At 35.4% G+C, this 18,998-nt stretch overlaps 1 protein-coding gene across 6 annotated transcripts in view; it reads left to right on the top strand.

Annotated features, from left to right (window-relative positions):
• Positions 1–18,998, top strand: part of LOC106874322 (myosin light chain kinase, smooth muscle) — a 145,560-nt gene that overhangs the window by 68,037 nt on the left and 58,525 nt on the right. For all 6 annotated transcript variants that reach the window (XM_052965923.1, XM_052965921.1, XM_052965920.1 and 3 more), the window contains one exon: positions 3,162–3,291. In XM_052965923.1, coding sequence (XP_052821883.1) covers positions 3,162–3,291 — 130 coding nt within the window. The remainder of the gene's footprint in view (positions 1–3,161; positions 3,292–18,998) is intronic.

Raw genomic sequence — 18,998 nt, 5'->3', positions numbered from 1 at the left:
GATATATATATATATATCAGATTGGAGCCTGGTGTAGCCATCTGGTTTCACCAGTCCTCAGTCAAATCGTCCAACCCATGCTAGCATGGAAAGCGGACGTTAAACAATGATGATGATGATGTGTGTGTGCAAGGCAATGAACTGGCAGAATCGTTAGCACACCAAACAAGATGTTTAATGGTATTTTGTCTGGGAGTTTGAATTCTGCTGAGGTCGACTTTACCTCTTCTCTTTCTGTGGTTGATTAAATAAGTACCAGTTGAATACTGGGGCAGATGTAATCGACTAGCCCCCTCTCTCGAAATTTCACACCCTGTGTCTATAATAGAAAGGATATCATATATGTGTGTTTGTGTTTGGTTCCCAACCACTCTTAACAACCAGTGTTAGTTTGTTTACGTCCCTATAACTCAGCAGTTTGGCAAAAGAGACCGATAGATTTATTCCAGACTTAAAAAAATAAATATTGGGGTCAGCTTGTTTGACTAATCCCAGTATGGCTGCAGTCCAGTGACTGAAACAAGTGAAGGATAAAAGATAAACTTAGTATATTGACTGACAAAGTCCTTGAAACACAGTAACTGAAAAATGATAGGGTGAACATAGCTGGAACACCTTTTAATAGATTTACTTGTTCAGGGTTGGTTTGGGGCCAAACAACAACAACAATTATTTAACTGGAATATAACTTCTACAGTGTTGCACAAAATCAACTAGATGTTAGGAATCTTCTAATTTTCTTTCTCTTTCTTTCTCTCTCTCTCTCTCTCTCTCTCTCTCACCACACACACACCCACTTGCAAGATCTAATTTACTCCAACAGATGTTGACTGAGGAACAAACAAACACACACACACACACATGCAGGATTGCAGGATATAATTTAGTTCGACAGATGGTGACTGATATATATAGAAAGTCAGCATGCACACACACACACACACACACACACACACACATTTATGTATTTCTAAATCAACATCTGTTGGACTTAATTATATCCAACTGCTAACTGATCAAGTTACCCATAGATTGATTGAACATTCGATTATCTGTATACTGTTGAAAAGTGTATTAAGTGTCAATAATTTGTAGGGGCAAAAATTGTTAACCATTTCAGGATTGACACTAAGTTGGCCTTGTGAATTAAATCTCTTCACGAACCTCAACTGTTCATAGGATGGAACTTATCTCTAGTTTCTATGGTGTTAAGTGAGACTTAATGCCTAAGAAACTAGTCTATTACCAATAATTTTCACCAGAACTGTTGGTACCTGTTTCTGACAGGTGAATAGTCATATAGAATAAACTGCTCTACCCAGAGACTAAACAAGATGTCTGTGATAGATTTGAAGTCCTGATACATGTATTTGTAATCCAATAACTTATTCTGTCCCTCATGTTGAGTCTTGTAAGCTTCGAAGTCAGTATTTTCATATTTCACAGTTGCATGGCTTTTTAAGTTAAATCTACAAACTATTCATGTAATCTGTGCACTGAGTATGTTATCTTTGAAATTAGAAGTTTAGACACATTTAAGAAATATATCGGCTGAGATACCAGCAACTCGTATTCAAACATATAAGTTTTTTTCCATTGTATTGTGTTAGGACAGTGTGCAGTATTGTTTATCAGAAAGGTGAACTTTGCGACTAACATTGCATATGTTCATCTGGGAGAATAAATTAATACTAAGGCCTTAGTGTGAATTATAGGGGGCTGAGCAAAGAATTTAGCCTGGCAGGTAAGACACAGTGATGTTGGGAGAAGGAGAGATGGTTGGGTCAATTGGGATTGAATAATGAAGGTATGCAGTTAATTCATAAGAGCAGAAGTCACTATAGGTGCAGGAATGGCTGTGTGGTAAGTAGCTTGCTTACCAACCACATGGTTCCAGGTTCAGTCCCACTGCGTGGCACCTTGGGCAAATGTCTTCTCCTATAGCCTCGGGCCGATCAAAGCCTTGTGAGTGGATTTGGTAGACGGAACCTGAAAGAAGCCCGTCGTATATATGTTTGTGTGTCTGTGTTTGTCCCCCCACCATCGCCTGACAACCGATGCTGGTGTGTTTGCATCCCCGCAACTTAGCGGTTCGGCAAAGAGAGACCAATAGAATAAGTACTAAGCTTACAAAGAATAAGTCCTGGGGTCGATTTTGTCAACTGAAGGTGGTGCTCCAGCATGGCCGCAGTCAAATGACTGAAACAAGTAAAAGAGTAAAGAGTATAGTATCAGAATAAGAAACAATAAGGAGAAATTATTGTTAGTGCTGAGGATTAGTGCATTCTTGAATTCTGGTATTGGCATTGATTCCATTGTTAGTAACATAATGGAATCAAGTTCTAAGGATCCATGTTTGTCTGTTTATTGTAGAGTGTCTTGTGCTTGAAAATAAAGTTGTTAACTCTGTATTATTAATAGAATTAAGTTTTGACAACTTTATAACTTGAATGACAGTAAACTTAAAAGAAGGATTTTTCAGGTATCTACTTACTTTCAGGAATGTGATATTTTAAATTTAATGCATCAGATATTCATATTTTCTGTTTTTAATGATCAATTTCAATATTATATATTACATACAATTATAAGATCTAGTAATTAAAAAGAGAATAAATTGAAAACATCTGTTTCTATGAAATATCTCTTTGTAGTTACTTTGGGCCATAGAGTTAAGTAGAGCATATTCCATCGTTTAAAATATTAATTTTCTCATTGGCAATCTAGATTTTTTTTTATATTTGGTGATAAAGAATTTAGTTTAATTTCAAATCTCAAGGCTGAAACATGTAGTTTTTCACATAAAAATCACATGCTTTGAACAAAGACTTAGAAAATAAAATAGTAAAAAACAAGTGAATATTATTCATAAGATTTATAGCATAGTCATATATATACACAAAGGTGTCAATAAAGAAGGTACAAGTTCAATTTCCTCTTGGCTATTATTTTTTATTTAATTTTTATTCAGAAGGGAAAATATATAAAAAAAAAAACACAAACCCATATTTACTGTTCAACCTTAGCTAAGCTTGAACCAAAAAGAAAGTAAGTCTAAAACTAATTGAATTACTAATCCATTTGTTTTTTCTTTTTTTTTTCTTGCCAATTGTGTTAGTTTTTTTTCATTTGAACTGTGTATTTTTTTTTAACACTCACAGCTTTACCAATCATTGGACTTTAACTATTTGGAAATTAACATAGTTGAGCTCTCAGATGCTGGAATTTACATATGTATTGTTGAAAATGATCAGGGATGTGATACAGCAAGTGCAGTTCTTGAGGTTTTTGGTAAGTATTTTCTTTCATTGTGTTTTTGTATATATTTTCCTCTATTTAAAACAGTGTGGAATATAATATTAAAAGTAATCTTAATGAAATATTCAGTAATCATTTTAAAATTCAACCTTAAACATCATCATCATCATCATAATTTATAATAAACTAATAGCTGGTTCAAATGTTTTTTTTCTTTATAATTTACTCATAACAGGATAGTAGTGCCTATGGCCTTCACAGGCCTTCCTAGACTTGTTATATTGATAGAGTTGATAGTTAGCTTTAACTTTTGCAGATACCTGTTGGGGCAAGCGAAAGCGAAATCGTGATGGCACCTGTGCCCAGTGTCGCCTTCCTGGCACTTGTGCCGGTGTCACATGTAAAGGCATTTGAGCGAGATCGTTGCCAGTGTGGCTGGACTGGCTCCTGTGCAGGTGACACGTAAAACACATCATTTTGAGCGTGGCCGTTGCCAATACTGCCTGACTGGCCTTCGAGCCTGTGGCATGTATAAGCACCCACTACACTCTCGATGTGGTTGGTGTTAGGAAGGGCATCCAGCTGTAGAAACTCTGCCAAATCAGATTGGAGCCTGGTGTAGCCATCTGGTTCACCAGTCCTCAGTCAAATCGTCCAACCCATGCTAGCATGGAAAGCGGACGTTAAACGATGATGTTGACTACTTGCTGGATAAGAGTTGGCATGAAGGGAATTTCAGACAGTTGTCTAAAAAGGAAGGATGGAGTGAAAAATTTAGTTTATGGTCTGGCAGGCACAATGAAGATGTGGCGAGAAAGAAAGATGTTAAGGAAAGTTAATTAGGTTTGGATAAAGTAGCTACCTCTAAGCTAGTTATTTCAGTAGGGTGATAACCTCTCCAGTTGTGACAGAAGACGCAAAGACAAGAAACAGTGCATCTGTGAGCCAGTGATTGCAGCATATACCATTATAAATCAGTCAAATGTTTGTATGTGTACAAGAACAACAATCCATAGATAGGAGCTACACTCCTTTGTGGATCTTATTTAACTATTTAGCATTTAAATTACTCTGTCAAATAGAATGCTTATTTATTCACATTATTAGGCATTGTCTTGTAGCCTCAACAGTTCAATGATATGATTGTTTATTTATAAAATGACATTGTTGAATAAGTGTGAGAGGCGAGACTTGCCTGGTTTGAATATAAAACAGGTAGAATATTTGGGTTGGTTAATGGGCCACTTTAAATGCTAAAGGGTTAAGTTCTATAAAGGTTCAGTAAATGATTAAGACTGTAATATGACTTGTCCCTGAAGAGCACGAGTCTTTGTAGTATGGTATTAGTGATGTTGATTATGTGGACTGCTATGAAAAATCATCAATGATTATGACAATTAGTATTCATTATAACTTTGAAAGTTTTAGTTGTGTATTGTTCATGTCTCAAGAGCGTGAAGTGTACAGTCTGTTTCCTTGATATATTGTATCCTTGTACTGTTGAAAGAGATAAGGTTGTCATATCTCCCATTTAGAAATATTTTCAAGATCATTGTTAAAGGAGCTAGTGCATATCTAGAACGTAGCATTTAAGTTGCATACCAGTGACTTCTACTTATGAAACGTTAAAAAGATTGGAATTATCTGTATAGGTGTGTGTGTGTGTGTTTTATGAGAGAGGAGAGCAGATGTTTCAGAAAGAAGAGTGAGAAAAATTACAGAACCCAAATTTAAGAGGTATATGGTTTGGAGGGTATGGTCCTGACAGTACACATCGCAATAGTAGTGGTGCTCTTTAACAGCAAATTTTTCATCCATGATATGAAAGAATGATATATATCAGTCTTTCATTAGATCAATCTTTCATTAATTTCACTGAAGTTATTAGAGGGCAGATATTATTTATAAAAGGCACTATAAGGAATTAATCAACGAATATGACAAACTCTGTCCCTTTTAGCTTTGTTTCTACCTACATTCATAATTTCATCCATTGAGATGTAATTTTTCATCTTTCTCTTACATCTCATTTACTACTCAAGAATAGTAATTTATTTGAAGTCATTCATTTAAGAGTTCAAAGAAATATTTGTGTAAAAATTTAATACATTCCTATGATTTTTCATACACAGAACATCAAAAGGTGTTTCTGTTTATGAGAAGAAAAAGAAAGTTGTTGGAAAAAGCTTGTCATAGTAAAATTCCAGTTCAACTACTTTAAAGTATATAATTTTTAATTCTTAGGTTTAGAAAGCTCAAACTGATTATTATTACCATTATTATTATTATTATTATTATTATTATTATTATTATTAAGGTAGCGTGCTGATAGAATTGTTAGTACGTCAGGTGAAATGCTTAGCGGTATTTCGCCAGTTGCTATGTTCTGAGTTCAAATTCCGCTGAGGTCGACTTTGCCTTTCATCCTTTCAGGGTCAATAAATTAAGTACCAGTGAAACATTGGGGTTGATGTAATTGACTAGTCGCCTCCCCCAAAATGTCAGGCCTTGTGCCCATAGCAGAAAGGATTATTTTTATTATGAAGGTGGCGAGCTGGTAGAGTTGTTAGCATGCCGGGCAAAATGCTTAGCGGTATTTCATCTGTTGATATATTTTGAGGTTGACTTTGTCTTTCATCCTTTCTGGATTGATTAATTAAGTATCAGTGAAACGCAGGTTGATGTAATTAACTAGTCCTCTTCCCCTAAATTTCAGGCCTTGTGCCTTATAGTACAGGGATTCTCAACCATTTTTTTTTATCTTTGGACCCCTTTGATTACTATTCTTTCCTGGTGGAACCCCATGGTCATTCCATGTTTAAAAACTAGTTTTATAGAAACTTCTTTCAAAATTCCTATTTTGTTTCACACACACAAATTTTGTGTAGGTTGAACTATGTAAAATGTCGGAGAATGAAACCTCGCGGTTTCTTGCAATACATACCAATACAAATATCTAAAGCAAAACTTTTTCAGGGACTCATGACATACTATTCTGGATCCTCAATTTACTATTATGTTGCATGAACCCCCAAAAATCTTATGTGGACTCTCAAGGGCCATATGGACCCTGGTTGAGAACCACTGCTATAGTTGTTGTTGGCACTCCGTCGCTTACGACGACGAGGGTTCCAGTTGATCTGATCAACGGAACAGCCTGCTCGTGAAATTAACGTGCAAGTGGCTGAGCACTCCACAGACACGTGTACCCTTAACGTAGTTCTTGGGGATATTCAGCGTGACACAATGTGACAAGGCTGACCCTTTGAATTACAGGCACAACAGAAACAGGAAGTAAGAGTGAGAGAAAGTGGTGGTGAAAGAGTACAGCAGGGTTCGCCACCATCCCCTGCCGGAGCCTCGTGGAGCTTTAGGTGTTTTTGGTCAATAAACACTCACAACGCCCGGTCTCGGAATCGAAACTGCAATCCTATGATCGCGAGTCCGCTGACCTAACCACTGGGCCATTGCGCCTCCTACTGCTATAGTAGAAAGGATTATTATTATTAATGCAGTGAGCTGGTAGAACCGTTAGCATGACAGGCAAAATATATAACAACATTTTGTTTGTTTTTACATTCCGAGAGTTCAAATGCCACCATGCTTTTCATCCTTTTGGGGTTGATAAAAATAAGTACAAGTTCAACATTGGCATCAGTGTAATTGACTATCTGCTCCCTGCAAGATTCTCAACCTTGTGCCTATGGAAGAAAGGATTGTTGTTGTTGTTCCATTGGTGTTCAGCTAGCTTATTCAAGAGTACATACAAGCCATTCTTTGTCTAAAATGATATTTTCAGTTGTATTTGCTGGCACATGACATAACATGATGTGTTGAGAGGATGGAATCTTTAATTAAGAAGCCTGTTCTCTATTTAGAAATTAACTAGAGAAATAGTTTTATGAATTTAAAATAACAATGTTGATTTGGATTTTAGTTTGTATGTTTATTTCTAAATGTTTCTGGTTTTTTTCTTTAATAGAAAATTAGATTTAATTAGTGTAAATATATATATAAAAAAAAAGCAGTTGTGTATGGTTTACAAAACTAATAGAATATGATTAATGATATGAAAATAAATAAGAGTTGTGGTGTTACATCCACTGTTATCTTTAATTAAATAACATGTTACATTGATATTTTCAGTTTTGTCTCTGTTTAATGTTCTTCACATTTGCTCTATCTCTATTTCACATACTTTAGTCTCTCCACTCTCTTTTAAATAGTTTACGTTTCAAAATATTCTTTTTTATTTTTAAAAAACTTTCTAACTGTCCCTCTATTCTTAATTTCATTTCTAATTAAGGAAAATAATTGGCAATCATTACTTTTGCAAACACTTTGAACCTCTTCAACAACTACATGGATAAGTTGTATCAAATAAGAGTGGTTGGTTATCTCTCTTATTTAATAATGATATGGCTTTAGTATATAATTGCTAACACATTTTCATATCAGTTTCAGATAAATTCTGTTACATGATTGTGCATGCCTGTGCAGAAATGGTGAAAAAATGAGAGGAAGAAAGAGAAGGAAAGACTTATAAAGCAATTGGAATGAAGGGTGTGCACAATATAGATAAAGCAAGAGATGACAGTAGAACATATGCTGCTATATAAATGGAACGACACAGGACAGATGTTTTATGCATGCATTCAGTAGTGGACAGAAACATTGAGTTGTAAAACAAAGATTAGACAACATATATGACCAACAAGCTGAAGAGATCACAATGTTATTTTGTCTGTCACTTATGTTTCCATGCAACATCACAGATGTAATTTTATCTTGTTGCTCTTGGTCTTAGTTCCTCCTCCTTTTCATGGGGCATCGAGCAACAAGAGAATCTCCACTCAGCATGATCATAAGTTCTATTAAGAGTCTGCTCTTAGGCTGGGCCCATATCTGCTAGGTCTTCTTCCTTGTTCCTCAACTAAGTCACAACAGATCTGCCTCACATCATATGTTCTCTCACTTTCTGGTTTCCACTCAGTAGAAACCTTCAGTGGCCTGTTCATGGGCATGTGTAGTACATAGCCAAAAATCTTCTGCCATCTTCTCTTTGATGCCAAGTTATTCGGCCTGGCCCTTTTCAAAACCCCTTCAGTTAGGATGTGGTTGGGCCAAGAAATTCTTAGTATGGTCCCAAGGTAATGTCTGTAAAAAAACGTCTGCTTTTAGATATTTTGCTGTTTTTTTTTGTTTTTTTTTTGTCATAGCAAGCATGGCTGTGTGGTTAGAAGTTTGCTTCCTTCTCAACCACATGGTTTAGGGATCAGTTCTATTGCATGGTAACCTGGAAAGTATCTTCTGCTACAGCCCCAGGCCAGCTGGACTCGTGATTGAATTTGGTAGATGGAAACTGAAGAAGTCCATTGTGTGTGTGTGTGATTGTTTGTCCCCACCATTACTTGACAACTGTGTTTGTGTGTTTACATCTCTAATTTAGTAGTTTGGCAAAAGAGACTGATAAAGTAGTACCAAGCTTAACCCCCCCACCCAAAAGAAAAAAACAACCAAGTACTGGGGTTGATTCATTTGATTAAAATTTTTCAAGTCAGTGCTGCAGCAAGGCCACGGTCTAATGACTGTAACAAGTATGAGATAAAAGTTAAAAAGATTTCCACAGACATAAGTTGCTGTTTTGGCATGCTGAAAGACATAAGACTAGTTGTAGTTTATAGTTTAAACAAATTTAATAGGAAAGAAAAATAAAACAGTAGGTTCTTTATTGATGGAGCATATAGTGAGACTATATAGTTTTATTTTTTTATATAAGCATCAATTCTTTTCTTTTCTTTTCTATTATCATTTATAATTTCAAAGCCACTCATTTCCTTTTCTGTTCATGTACCAAATCTGCTTGTTAGACTTGTAGTTTGTAATCTGTTGTCTACAGCCAAAAACAAATTCATTATAGTAAAATGAATTTAATTCATTGACAATATATATATATTTATGGTGTTTAGTATAGTTCTGTATCATTCTGCAGTCAAATAACCTTCTGCTGTCATCTTCACTTTTTCTTTTCTTTTGCTGTTCATAAAATATAAGTAATGTGTTTGATTCAATTGTCATTGTACTTTTTCCCAAAATAACCTTTTGTCAATGTTAAGAAAGTATTAATGTAGCTCTCCTTTCTCTGTTGCCACCACAAATGCCTCCTACTTAATCAACATCATTATCAACATTAGTACCATCACCACCACCACTACTATGATCACTCTCCTCATTATTTCTCTTGCTAATATTATCATTAATATTTAACAGTTATTTTGCTTCAAGTTCCCATGGTTAGTCTGATTTGAACACTACTATTCTTTAATAAATACTTTCCACAACAATCACTGACAGTCAAACAGCTGTCTCAGTATATTCTGTAAATTTTTGCTTTATTCCCACATCTCTATTCTATATATAAATCTTTTAAACAGGTGGACTCCGGATAGAATATCTTTATAGTTTTGTTTTAGAAGTTTCCCTTTCTCTGTAATCTAGTTATACTAAGCACTGATTATTTCATTTGCATCATCAGCCATGTAATATTCTCATGTGATTTTCTTACCCAATTTCATTATCACGTTCCTTAAATATTTCTGTTTGCTGTGTTCCTTTCCAACACAGTTGTATGAAAAATAAAAGTCTAATAAAGTCTTACTTATGTTGTCACTCTTTACTAAATATATCTCCCATTGTAATGTTACACCATGTTTCTTTGACATACTTCCCTAAATATAGTTAGCTCTGTTCTAACTTCACTTTCATAGATCTTTGACATGCCTCTCTAAATATATCTGTATATTCGAACCTTACTAGTAGCTCATAGGAATTTCGTTTTTGCCAGCTTTACTTCCAGTATGTTTTGATCTAGAAATTGTTTATCAGTGACTAATGTAACTTGACATAATAAATGAAAAGACATGCATTCCATATCCTCCTTTTCAGTCAATGGACTTCCTTTCAAGAGTTACGTTGATCACATTGACCTCTGTGAGTCTAGGACATTTACCCTTGAGGACAACAAATGATTTAAAACTTAATATATTGGAGAGGAGGGTAATTAACTGGGGGTGAAGTGATAATTGTCCTAGGGGGTAGTTGTCGTGGGTGGGGGGAATTGTCCTAGTGGGGTAATTATCCTGGTATGGACCCCAGTCTTAGTCTGGTATTTAGTTTTTTGATCTGTATTTGTCAAATTGCTAAGTTATGCTCTTGACACAACATCAGTTACACTTTTCAGACACATCAAATTTTATATAGACATACATCATCACCATCAGAATTTTTACATGACTTTTCCATGCTGGCATGGGTTGGACAATTTTTTGGGGCTTTTTTTTTTTGAGGTAGTGTTTAGTAACCAGATGTCCTTCCTGTGACCAACTCTCTTAGTTGCCTCTTATAACATTCAGAGATGCTGTGTATCTATTCTAAAGATGGGATATACCCAGTAACGTGTGTGTGTGTGTGTGTGTGCGTGCGCGCTGGTTTTCTGCATTTTCTATCTATGAACTTCAACTCAAGATGGTATTGGTAAACCCAAGGCGATTGTAGATGTATGTGGTTGTGAAGTGAACTTTTTAACCTCAGGGCTATGTAAAACATGAAACAATATTTTTATGTCACTTTATCTCTCTTCATACATATGGATACTTTTAATTGATTACACCCCATTGCAAAGCATTTGGTTTAGAACTTAGGCCTGAAAGAGAACACCTTCCCACCTGTTTCTGAAAAGAATCATAGGCACAGAGCTTCTTCTCATGACTAACCTATAAAAAATGTTTAACAAATACAAGTACACGTCAAAGTTTACTTTTGTTCTGAGTAATATTTTGATTTTTCTGTCTTAATATCTCCTGTGTTGGTTTTATGCATCTTTTAAAAATGTAGTTAAGAAATTTGCTTCTCATTCACCTTGTTTTGGGTTCAGTCCCACTGCACAGCACCTTGGGCAAGTGTTTCTCTTGTAGCTTAAGGCCAGTCAATGCCTTTTGCATAAATTTGATAGATGGAGACTGTATGAAGCCTGTTATGTGTGTGTGTGTGTGCATGCAAGTATTTATATCCCGTGCCCTTCACATGAAAATAAAATTCATTGTGTGGTAAAGTTTGTTGCCATGTCCCTGTTTATAAATCATCTGCTGGCTCTACACTTTCGAATATGTATGGTATAAGAGACCTCTTACTTGAAAAACAGGAAATGGTTAATGAGAGAAAGGGCACCCAGTTGTAAAATATTGCTTAAATAATACGTTATATTCATATAACCCTTGCTAGTATGGAAAAACTGATGTAAAAAAATGAATGAAACATAAATTACACCAAGCCATCAACAAGTAAATAGTGGAGGTGCATGACTTAATGGTTAGGTTGTTGAACTCTTGATAAGATTGTGGTTTTGATTCCTGGACTGGGCAATGTGTTGTCTTATTTCTTTATTGCCCACAAGGAGCTAAACATAGAGGGGACAAACAAAGACAGACAAAGGGATTAAGTCGATTACATCGACCCAGTCCGTAACTGGTACTTAATTTATCGGCCCCGAAAGGATGAAAGGCAAAGTTGACCTCGGCGGAATTTGAACTCAGAACGTAACGGCAAACGAAATACTGCTGATCATTTCACCCGGCGTGCTAGCGTTTCTGCCAGCTCGTCGCCTTTGTGTTGTCTTCTTGAGCAAAACATTGCTCCCGTCCATTCAGATTGTTAAGTGAGTAATCCTGTGATGGGCTGGTATCCTGTCCAGGAAGGAATATATACCCCAGAGAAACTGGGAAACTGGCCCTATCATCCTTAGAGAGGAATGTGGACTAACTAAGCCATCAACAAAGAAAATGTAGGCACTTCTTATCAATTTCTTTTATACTGGCTTTGCATATTGGTACAAAAACACACTCAAGTGATGAGTTCACATTGTATTAAGTCATCACTTGACTTTTAGTATAGCTGGGTAGATGTCATAGAGTTAGAGGTTTGCTTTCAGTGAGTATATTTCACGATTCACTTTGTTTCCCATTGTATGCATTTTACTTTGTTTGTTGTTTGGTGTTTAGCCTTCAGTCAGCCGAACAAAGACATTCCTGCACTGACTATCCTATTTTTATTTGGAGGCACATTCATTCCAGAACTACATTGTAAAATGTTTACTGGTGGTCAGTGATTTGAGGAGACTTGAATAACTGTCTTAATACTTCCTTCATTGACTCATTTGTGTTGCAAAATTTGATTTGTGTAAACACCACTAAGCTGTCAGCCTGGCTATGTTGTAAGAAATTTGCGTCCCAGCTGCATGGTTTCTGGTTCTGTCTCACTGGGGTAAGTGTTTTTAACTAACTCTGTGAGTGGATTTGCTAGAGGGAAACTGAAAGAAACTCATCATCATCATCATCATTATTTAACGTCCGCTTTCCATGCTAGCATGGGTTGGACGATTTGACTGAGGACTGGTGAACCGGATGGCTGCACCAGGCTCCAATCTGATTTGGCAGAGTTTCTACAGCAGGATGCCTTTCCTAACGCCAACCACTCCGAGAGTGTAGTGGATGCTTTTATGTGCCACCGGCACGAAGGCCAGTCAGGTGGTACTGGCAACGGCCACGCTCAAAATGGTGTATTTTACATGCCACCTGCACAGGAGCCAGTCCAGTGGCACTGGCACATTCTCGCTCAAATGTCTTTACACATGCCACCGGCACAAGTGCCAGGAAGGTGACGCTGGGCACAGGTGTCATCACGATTTCGTTTGCCCCAACAGGTCTTCACAAGCTGCGTTTCATGTCCTGCATAGGAGCCAGTCCAGCGGCACTGGTAACAATCTCACTCGAACAATATGCACACAAGTGTGTGTGTGTGCATGCATGTGTTACTGTCTCCTTTTCTTGATAGGACACGTCGTCGTTTAACATCCGCTTTCCATGCTAGCATGGGTTGGACGATTTGACAGGACTGGTGAACCAGATGGCTACACCAGGCTCCAATCTGATTTGGCAGAGTTTCTACAGCTGGATGCCCTTCCTAACGCCAACCACACAATAATTGTAAATGAGTGTCACTGTTGTTATGCAAGCATTGCCCTTTATTTTCAGTGTTCCATGAAAACATCTGGTCATGGGGAAATATTACCTTGCTTGGAAACGACTTAGGATTGGTGACAGGAAGGGCATCCAGCTGTAGAAAATCTTCCCCAATGAATTCTGTCCAAACCCTGCAAGTATAGAAAAGTGGACATTAAAACGATGTTGGATGACCTCTCTAACATTTCTTACCGTAGATCTAGTACATTTATAGAAACTCAATATCAATTGTAGCTGACTCATATTACTTCCTAAAACAAATATACCTCATATTACGTAATATATTTGTTTTACTGTTGTTTCAATGTATTGTCTATTATATATTGATTCACATGATAAGTATTTTCCTACTTCACTACGTAATTTGAATCGTAAGTTTTGAGTAGTTAGCATGATAATGTTTATTTTATAGCTATGCATAATCTGATTGTCTTGTGCTTTTCATATTTTTAATAGACCCCTATCATATAATCTCTTAAAATATTTATCATATAAAAGAAAAAGAGCAAAAAAAATAAAATCTGAATATCATTGGAGTTGCAATAATTAAGTTGTTATATGTTGACTGTTTTGTCTGTAGAATTCATATTTAATCACTAACGGTCTGTACTAGTTTTCTTTTTTATTTCTTGGTTTCAATCAGAGTTTGCAGGAGAATTGATTTTGTGGTAATGTGCCAAAATGGCATATGACTTGTAATTAAATGGTTTTTAATTTAATGATTGACCTCTCATCTATAAAACTAGGAAAACATTATTCTATACTGAGATTAATTCACATGTTTTTTTAAATTTTTTAATCTAAAAACAATATTCAAAAATATCCACCCATCTTCCATTCATGGATTATGTGAGTGAGTGAACTGTACCTAAAATGTGGATATATGGATCCAATTTTCAAATATTATGTATAATGTTTCAGAACAAATAGTTGAACAGTTACCGTGGAACAATATTAGCATAATATTCTTAGAAGTAAGTGCTGGTTGTGATCTTTTTGTTGTAATTGTCTTGATGTTCATCCCTGTCCCTTCTTTTAATTCAATTAAAGGACATTGCATACCTCCCAAAAGAAACAACTTAATATCTCTTAGAATTTTTCTAATAATCCTTTTGTTTTTGCATACTAATGAGCTAATACTTTTAGATTTAGAATAAAATAGTTTTATAATATGTAAACAATTTTGTTTACTTAAAATTGAAATCACACACACACACACACAATGGCTATTCATCATAGCTAAGGACATGTAGTGGGTGTCATTATGAACATAATCCTTCAATAGAGGGAAAAGGTTTGCATGAATGCTTGAGCTGAACAAGCAAAAAGTAAAAAATACCTTGTTTTTCTTAATGGTAATTTTTATACTTCTTTTTACTTTATATAAGTACAAAAACTATGAAAATATTTTAACTCTCTTAGATTACAAAAATAAAGACAAAAGGGCAATAAAATCATTTGAGTATAAATTCATTTGAGACTCTCCCATTATTGTTATCAAATGAATGTAAAAATTGAGTAAAATTGATGCACTTTTTCAATCCAGAGCTAATTGAAGCATCACTTTCTTCTGCTTTGTGCTATCTAGTGTATAATCTTTATCATATTCTTCATCTGATGATGATGATGAAGTCAAAAAAAATTTCTTGTATTGCTGCATAAATATTCATTTGCAATTTGATTTTTCCCCTCGATATGGGCCATTTATGTTTAGGTGCATTCGACAAAAGAGATACTTGGGTGTCAATTGATAATTGTTGTATCCGTCTAAAATTTTTGAAACATCAGTTCATGTCGTCCACTGTTCTCTAATGAAATATCAATTGATGATACCTATCATTTAAGGGTTAATGTAGAATCAGATGTTGCACAAAAACCATAATAATGTACTAATTGTAGTTTGATCCACAGGAGGCAGAATCAAAGAATAGAGGCAGTCTGAGATGGTTGAACAACTCAAGTTTGAGTGTGATTCACCTGGATCTATAGGTTGTAGAGAACTCAGCACTGCAGAATAAGTCCCATGATAGTTTGTTTATATTTTTACTTGTGGTTTTGTTTCTTATAGATTAGGTGATCTTGGATGATGGTCTTAATGCAGTGCTGCTGACTGGATACAAACTGTCAGTCTCTCAGCTGGTTGCAGAGTGTTCTTTCAACTCAGCTGTTTGCCATCTAGTAAAGAGATTAAGAAGGTCATGGGGAGAACTGGTGAGGTTTGAACCCAGTTTCAAACCTCATAAAGGAAATAAGCATTGTGTTGAAGTAAACTATTTCAAGCCATGCCAACATAGAGAAACAACCATAAAATGTTGTTGATAATGGACATGCATGCAGTTAGAGATATGTAAATGGAGAATCCACTTTCCATGCTGGCATGGGAGGATGGGTTATGACAGACCAAGTCAGAACTCTCATGGACATCTCACACATTTTAATTTTTACCTTAGTTTCTAATTCTCTCTCTTTCTGTATGTCTGAACATTATATATATATATATATATATATATATATATGTATATATAAATTATATTTACATATACACACACAAACAATAAATAATAGTGCAGATAATTATACTAATTATTATAACTGTTATTCATTTACAACTGTAGGTATTTGTGATCATTGTATTGATTATTGTGTCTGGTGTGTTGCTTTTAGTTTTGTTAGTCCAACATTTATGTGTTTTCAATGTAATGTCATGATTCTAATTTTTATGTTTTCCTGTCATTTTATTTTTGTTTTAAATTATTAGTCATTTGTTCCTTGTTAAAGTATTTTCCCTGTTATTAAAATACAAGATTAATACTTCATATTCAAAAGATTTATTTTGGCATGTGAAAATGTCTTGTATTACATAATTATTTTGTTCAGTTGTCTTTATTTAATATTCTTGTAGAGATATATGAAGAGATACTAGAATGAAGCAAGTGCTGCTTCACAGTATTTTGTTTTCTATTTCATAGCTTTGAGTTCAAGCCCTACTAGATTTGATTTTGTCTTTCATTTATCTGTTCATAATTAAAATATTCATCAGTAGACTTTACCACCTATCAAAACATTGTGTGCAGAGTCTAACAAACATAAATCAGTATAATAGGAACATTGTTATTAATACTAGTGAGTGATATACATGTCGTTACCATGTGTTGTACACCTCCAGTGCATTGATGACACTACAATGAAAGTCTTCTTGACTAAGTGCAAGTTCTTCCATATTGTTCTTACTTTTAGTGCTTCTTTGGTAGAAATATTAGAGTGGTTTGCCATTGCTTTCCCATTCTGGCTGGCTGTTGGCCCACAAGGAGTTCATCTGCCCTTCAGCAGATCTTGCATTTAGTCCTGCTGGGTGTCCAGACATCCTCCTCATAAAAGGAGCAAGCTACTCAAGTGGAGGAGCTGGTTTGGGAGCTGCTCACCTGACCATGGAACAAGTAGTACTTTTTCACCTGATATCAGTAGCAGGTGTCATCAGCATGTGATGAAATCCCTGACTTGACCAAAGATATACATGTACAGTGGCCATACAATGAGAATATTGATGAAAGGGATAAAGAAAATATGACTGTATTTTTACTGCAAATACAAGATTATTGGTGTAAATGTTAATTCCATCAAAATATGGTGAGTACTTAAGTACTGTTGAACAAGAAGTCATCTTTGAACTGACTTAGACTCAGTTTTGAATTTTTGGTTGCAGTCTTTTTATTTGGATTGTTTGTGCCTTTGAAAATATAATATGTGCATCATATTTAATTTTTTACTCTGTTCTAAAGCATCAGTGCTTACATGAAAGTAATAAAAAAATATTAATTGGCATGAGGTCAGCTGTGTGGTTGAGAAGCCTTTGCAACCACATGGTTCTAGATTCAATTCCACTATACAGTATCCTTAGACACATATTTGTCTTTTCACTGTAGTCTTTTGTTGATCAATTTCTTGTAAGTGGAAGTTGGTTACCAGAAATTTCAGTAGCCTATCATGTGTGTGCATACAGGTATCTTTAGTCATACAGCTAAGGTGTCTTCAAATCATAAAAATGTACTGTGTATTTGAATGTTGTTTGTATGTATTCTGGTGTAAATTGGTGTACTGTGTTTGCCTCCCTTAATGTCAAATGATAATTTAACCATTCAAGAAATAAGTACCAGACTGAAAAAAGAACTACACTCAATGTGATCGACTTAGGTCTTTGAAAGCAGTGCCTCAGTATTACATGGCCCAATGGCCACAGTGTCACGCTTACAGTTATTAAATGCAGCTTCAAAAACATGGATTAGGTAGTGCATTGTTCTTGAGCAAAACTCTTAATTTCACATTAGTCTACTCTGCTGAAATTACTGCTGAGTACTGGTGCAGCCCTCTCTCCTGTCATGTCCTGTTTGTTCTGCTAGGTCTTTTGTAGGGTGGGAGGGCTCAGAGAGTGTTTATATTATCTCTCAGATACATAGGCACTGAAAACAATTTAACAAAAGCATGGTACCAAATCATACTCATTTGTGACATACTGAGATCAAATTAGCTCAGACCTTAAGTAATTTAATAGCACCACCCGAGAAGACATTTAATTATGCTTCATACTTTGGGTACTATAACTCATTTGAGAAAAGAGTTATTGTGTGCAGAAGTATATCCAGGTGTAAGTGGTTTATCTGGAATTTGTTGGGGGAATTAATCCAAGAACCTCTTTGAATGTTACAAGATCTTTTCCTTCTTTTACATCTCTTAGCATAATGTTGGAGAGAGCAGGGCCAATTGAACTGAAATAATAGTTGTCTTGGTGGTGAATTGGCAGAAACATTAGCAAACTGGGTGAAATGCTTAGCGGTATTTTTTCTGTCTTTACATTCTGAGTTCAAATTCTGCTGAGATTAACTTTGCCTTTCATCCTTTCTGGGTCGATAAATTAAGTACCAGTTGCATACTGGGGGGGGGGGATCTAATTCACTGGCCCCCCTCCCCTCAAAATATTTCAGGCCTTGTGCCTAGAGTAGAAAAGAGTAATAGTCCTGTCTTAATGTTGTGATGTGAAACATGCACAATTTTTGTGAAGGACAGATGACAGTAGGGACCAAGCCTTCAGTGAATTTTGAAGTTGATACTGACATCATCATTTGGGCAATGTTGATGGAATATTTTCCATATCACACAATATAGCACTCATTGGAAGGAGCATATTTTGAGCTTCTCAAGCTGATCCCAGTAATCAAGACCTGTTACATCTATTATATAATATTTTGTCTTTTTGTGATTGCTTTCTGGGATGCTTCGATTATAGCTTTAAGTTATTTTAGATTTTCTTTAATAGACCTAAAAATTGGTTTTCAGATTTTTCAAATTATTTTAGACTCTGATACACACCATTAATGTTAAAGTTAGTAACTGAAATCTCTCCTGCTAATGCAAAGATTTATCAATCTGCAAACATTTATTGATTACTTGGGCATTCCGGCACTAATTCTACAACGCTTTCAGATTGAATACATTTTTTTCCTTTTTAGAATGTGACAAATGTTTGCTTCCTTTTCATAGAAGCTATGATGCCTAAAATCCCAATCAAATTACATAAAATGGATAAAAATTGACTACAAAAGTTAGTGAAAAGTGGTTTGCACATAAATCTTTAGAAACCTCAAACTGAAAGAACAAAAAAAAAAAAAA

Source organism: Octopus bimaculoides, chromosome 2 (genome assembly GCF_001194135.2).
Source record: "Octopus bimaculoides isolate UCB-OBI-ISO-001 chromosome 2, ASM119413v2, whole genome shotgun sequence".
Classification (NCBI taxonomy): Eukaryota; Metazoa; Mollusca; class Cephalopoda; order Octopoda; family Octopodidae; genus Octopus; species Octopus bimaculoides.
The sequence above is the reverse complement of the archived record's forward strand: the minus strand, read 5'-3'. Positions and strand labels throughout refer to the sequence as shown.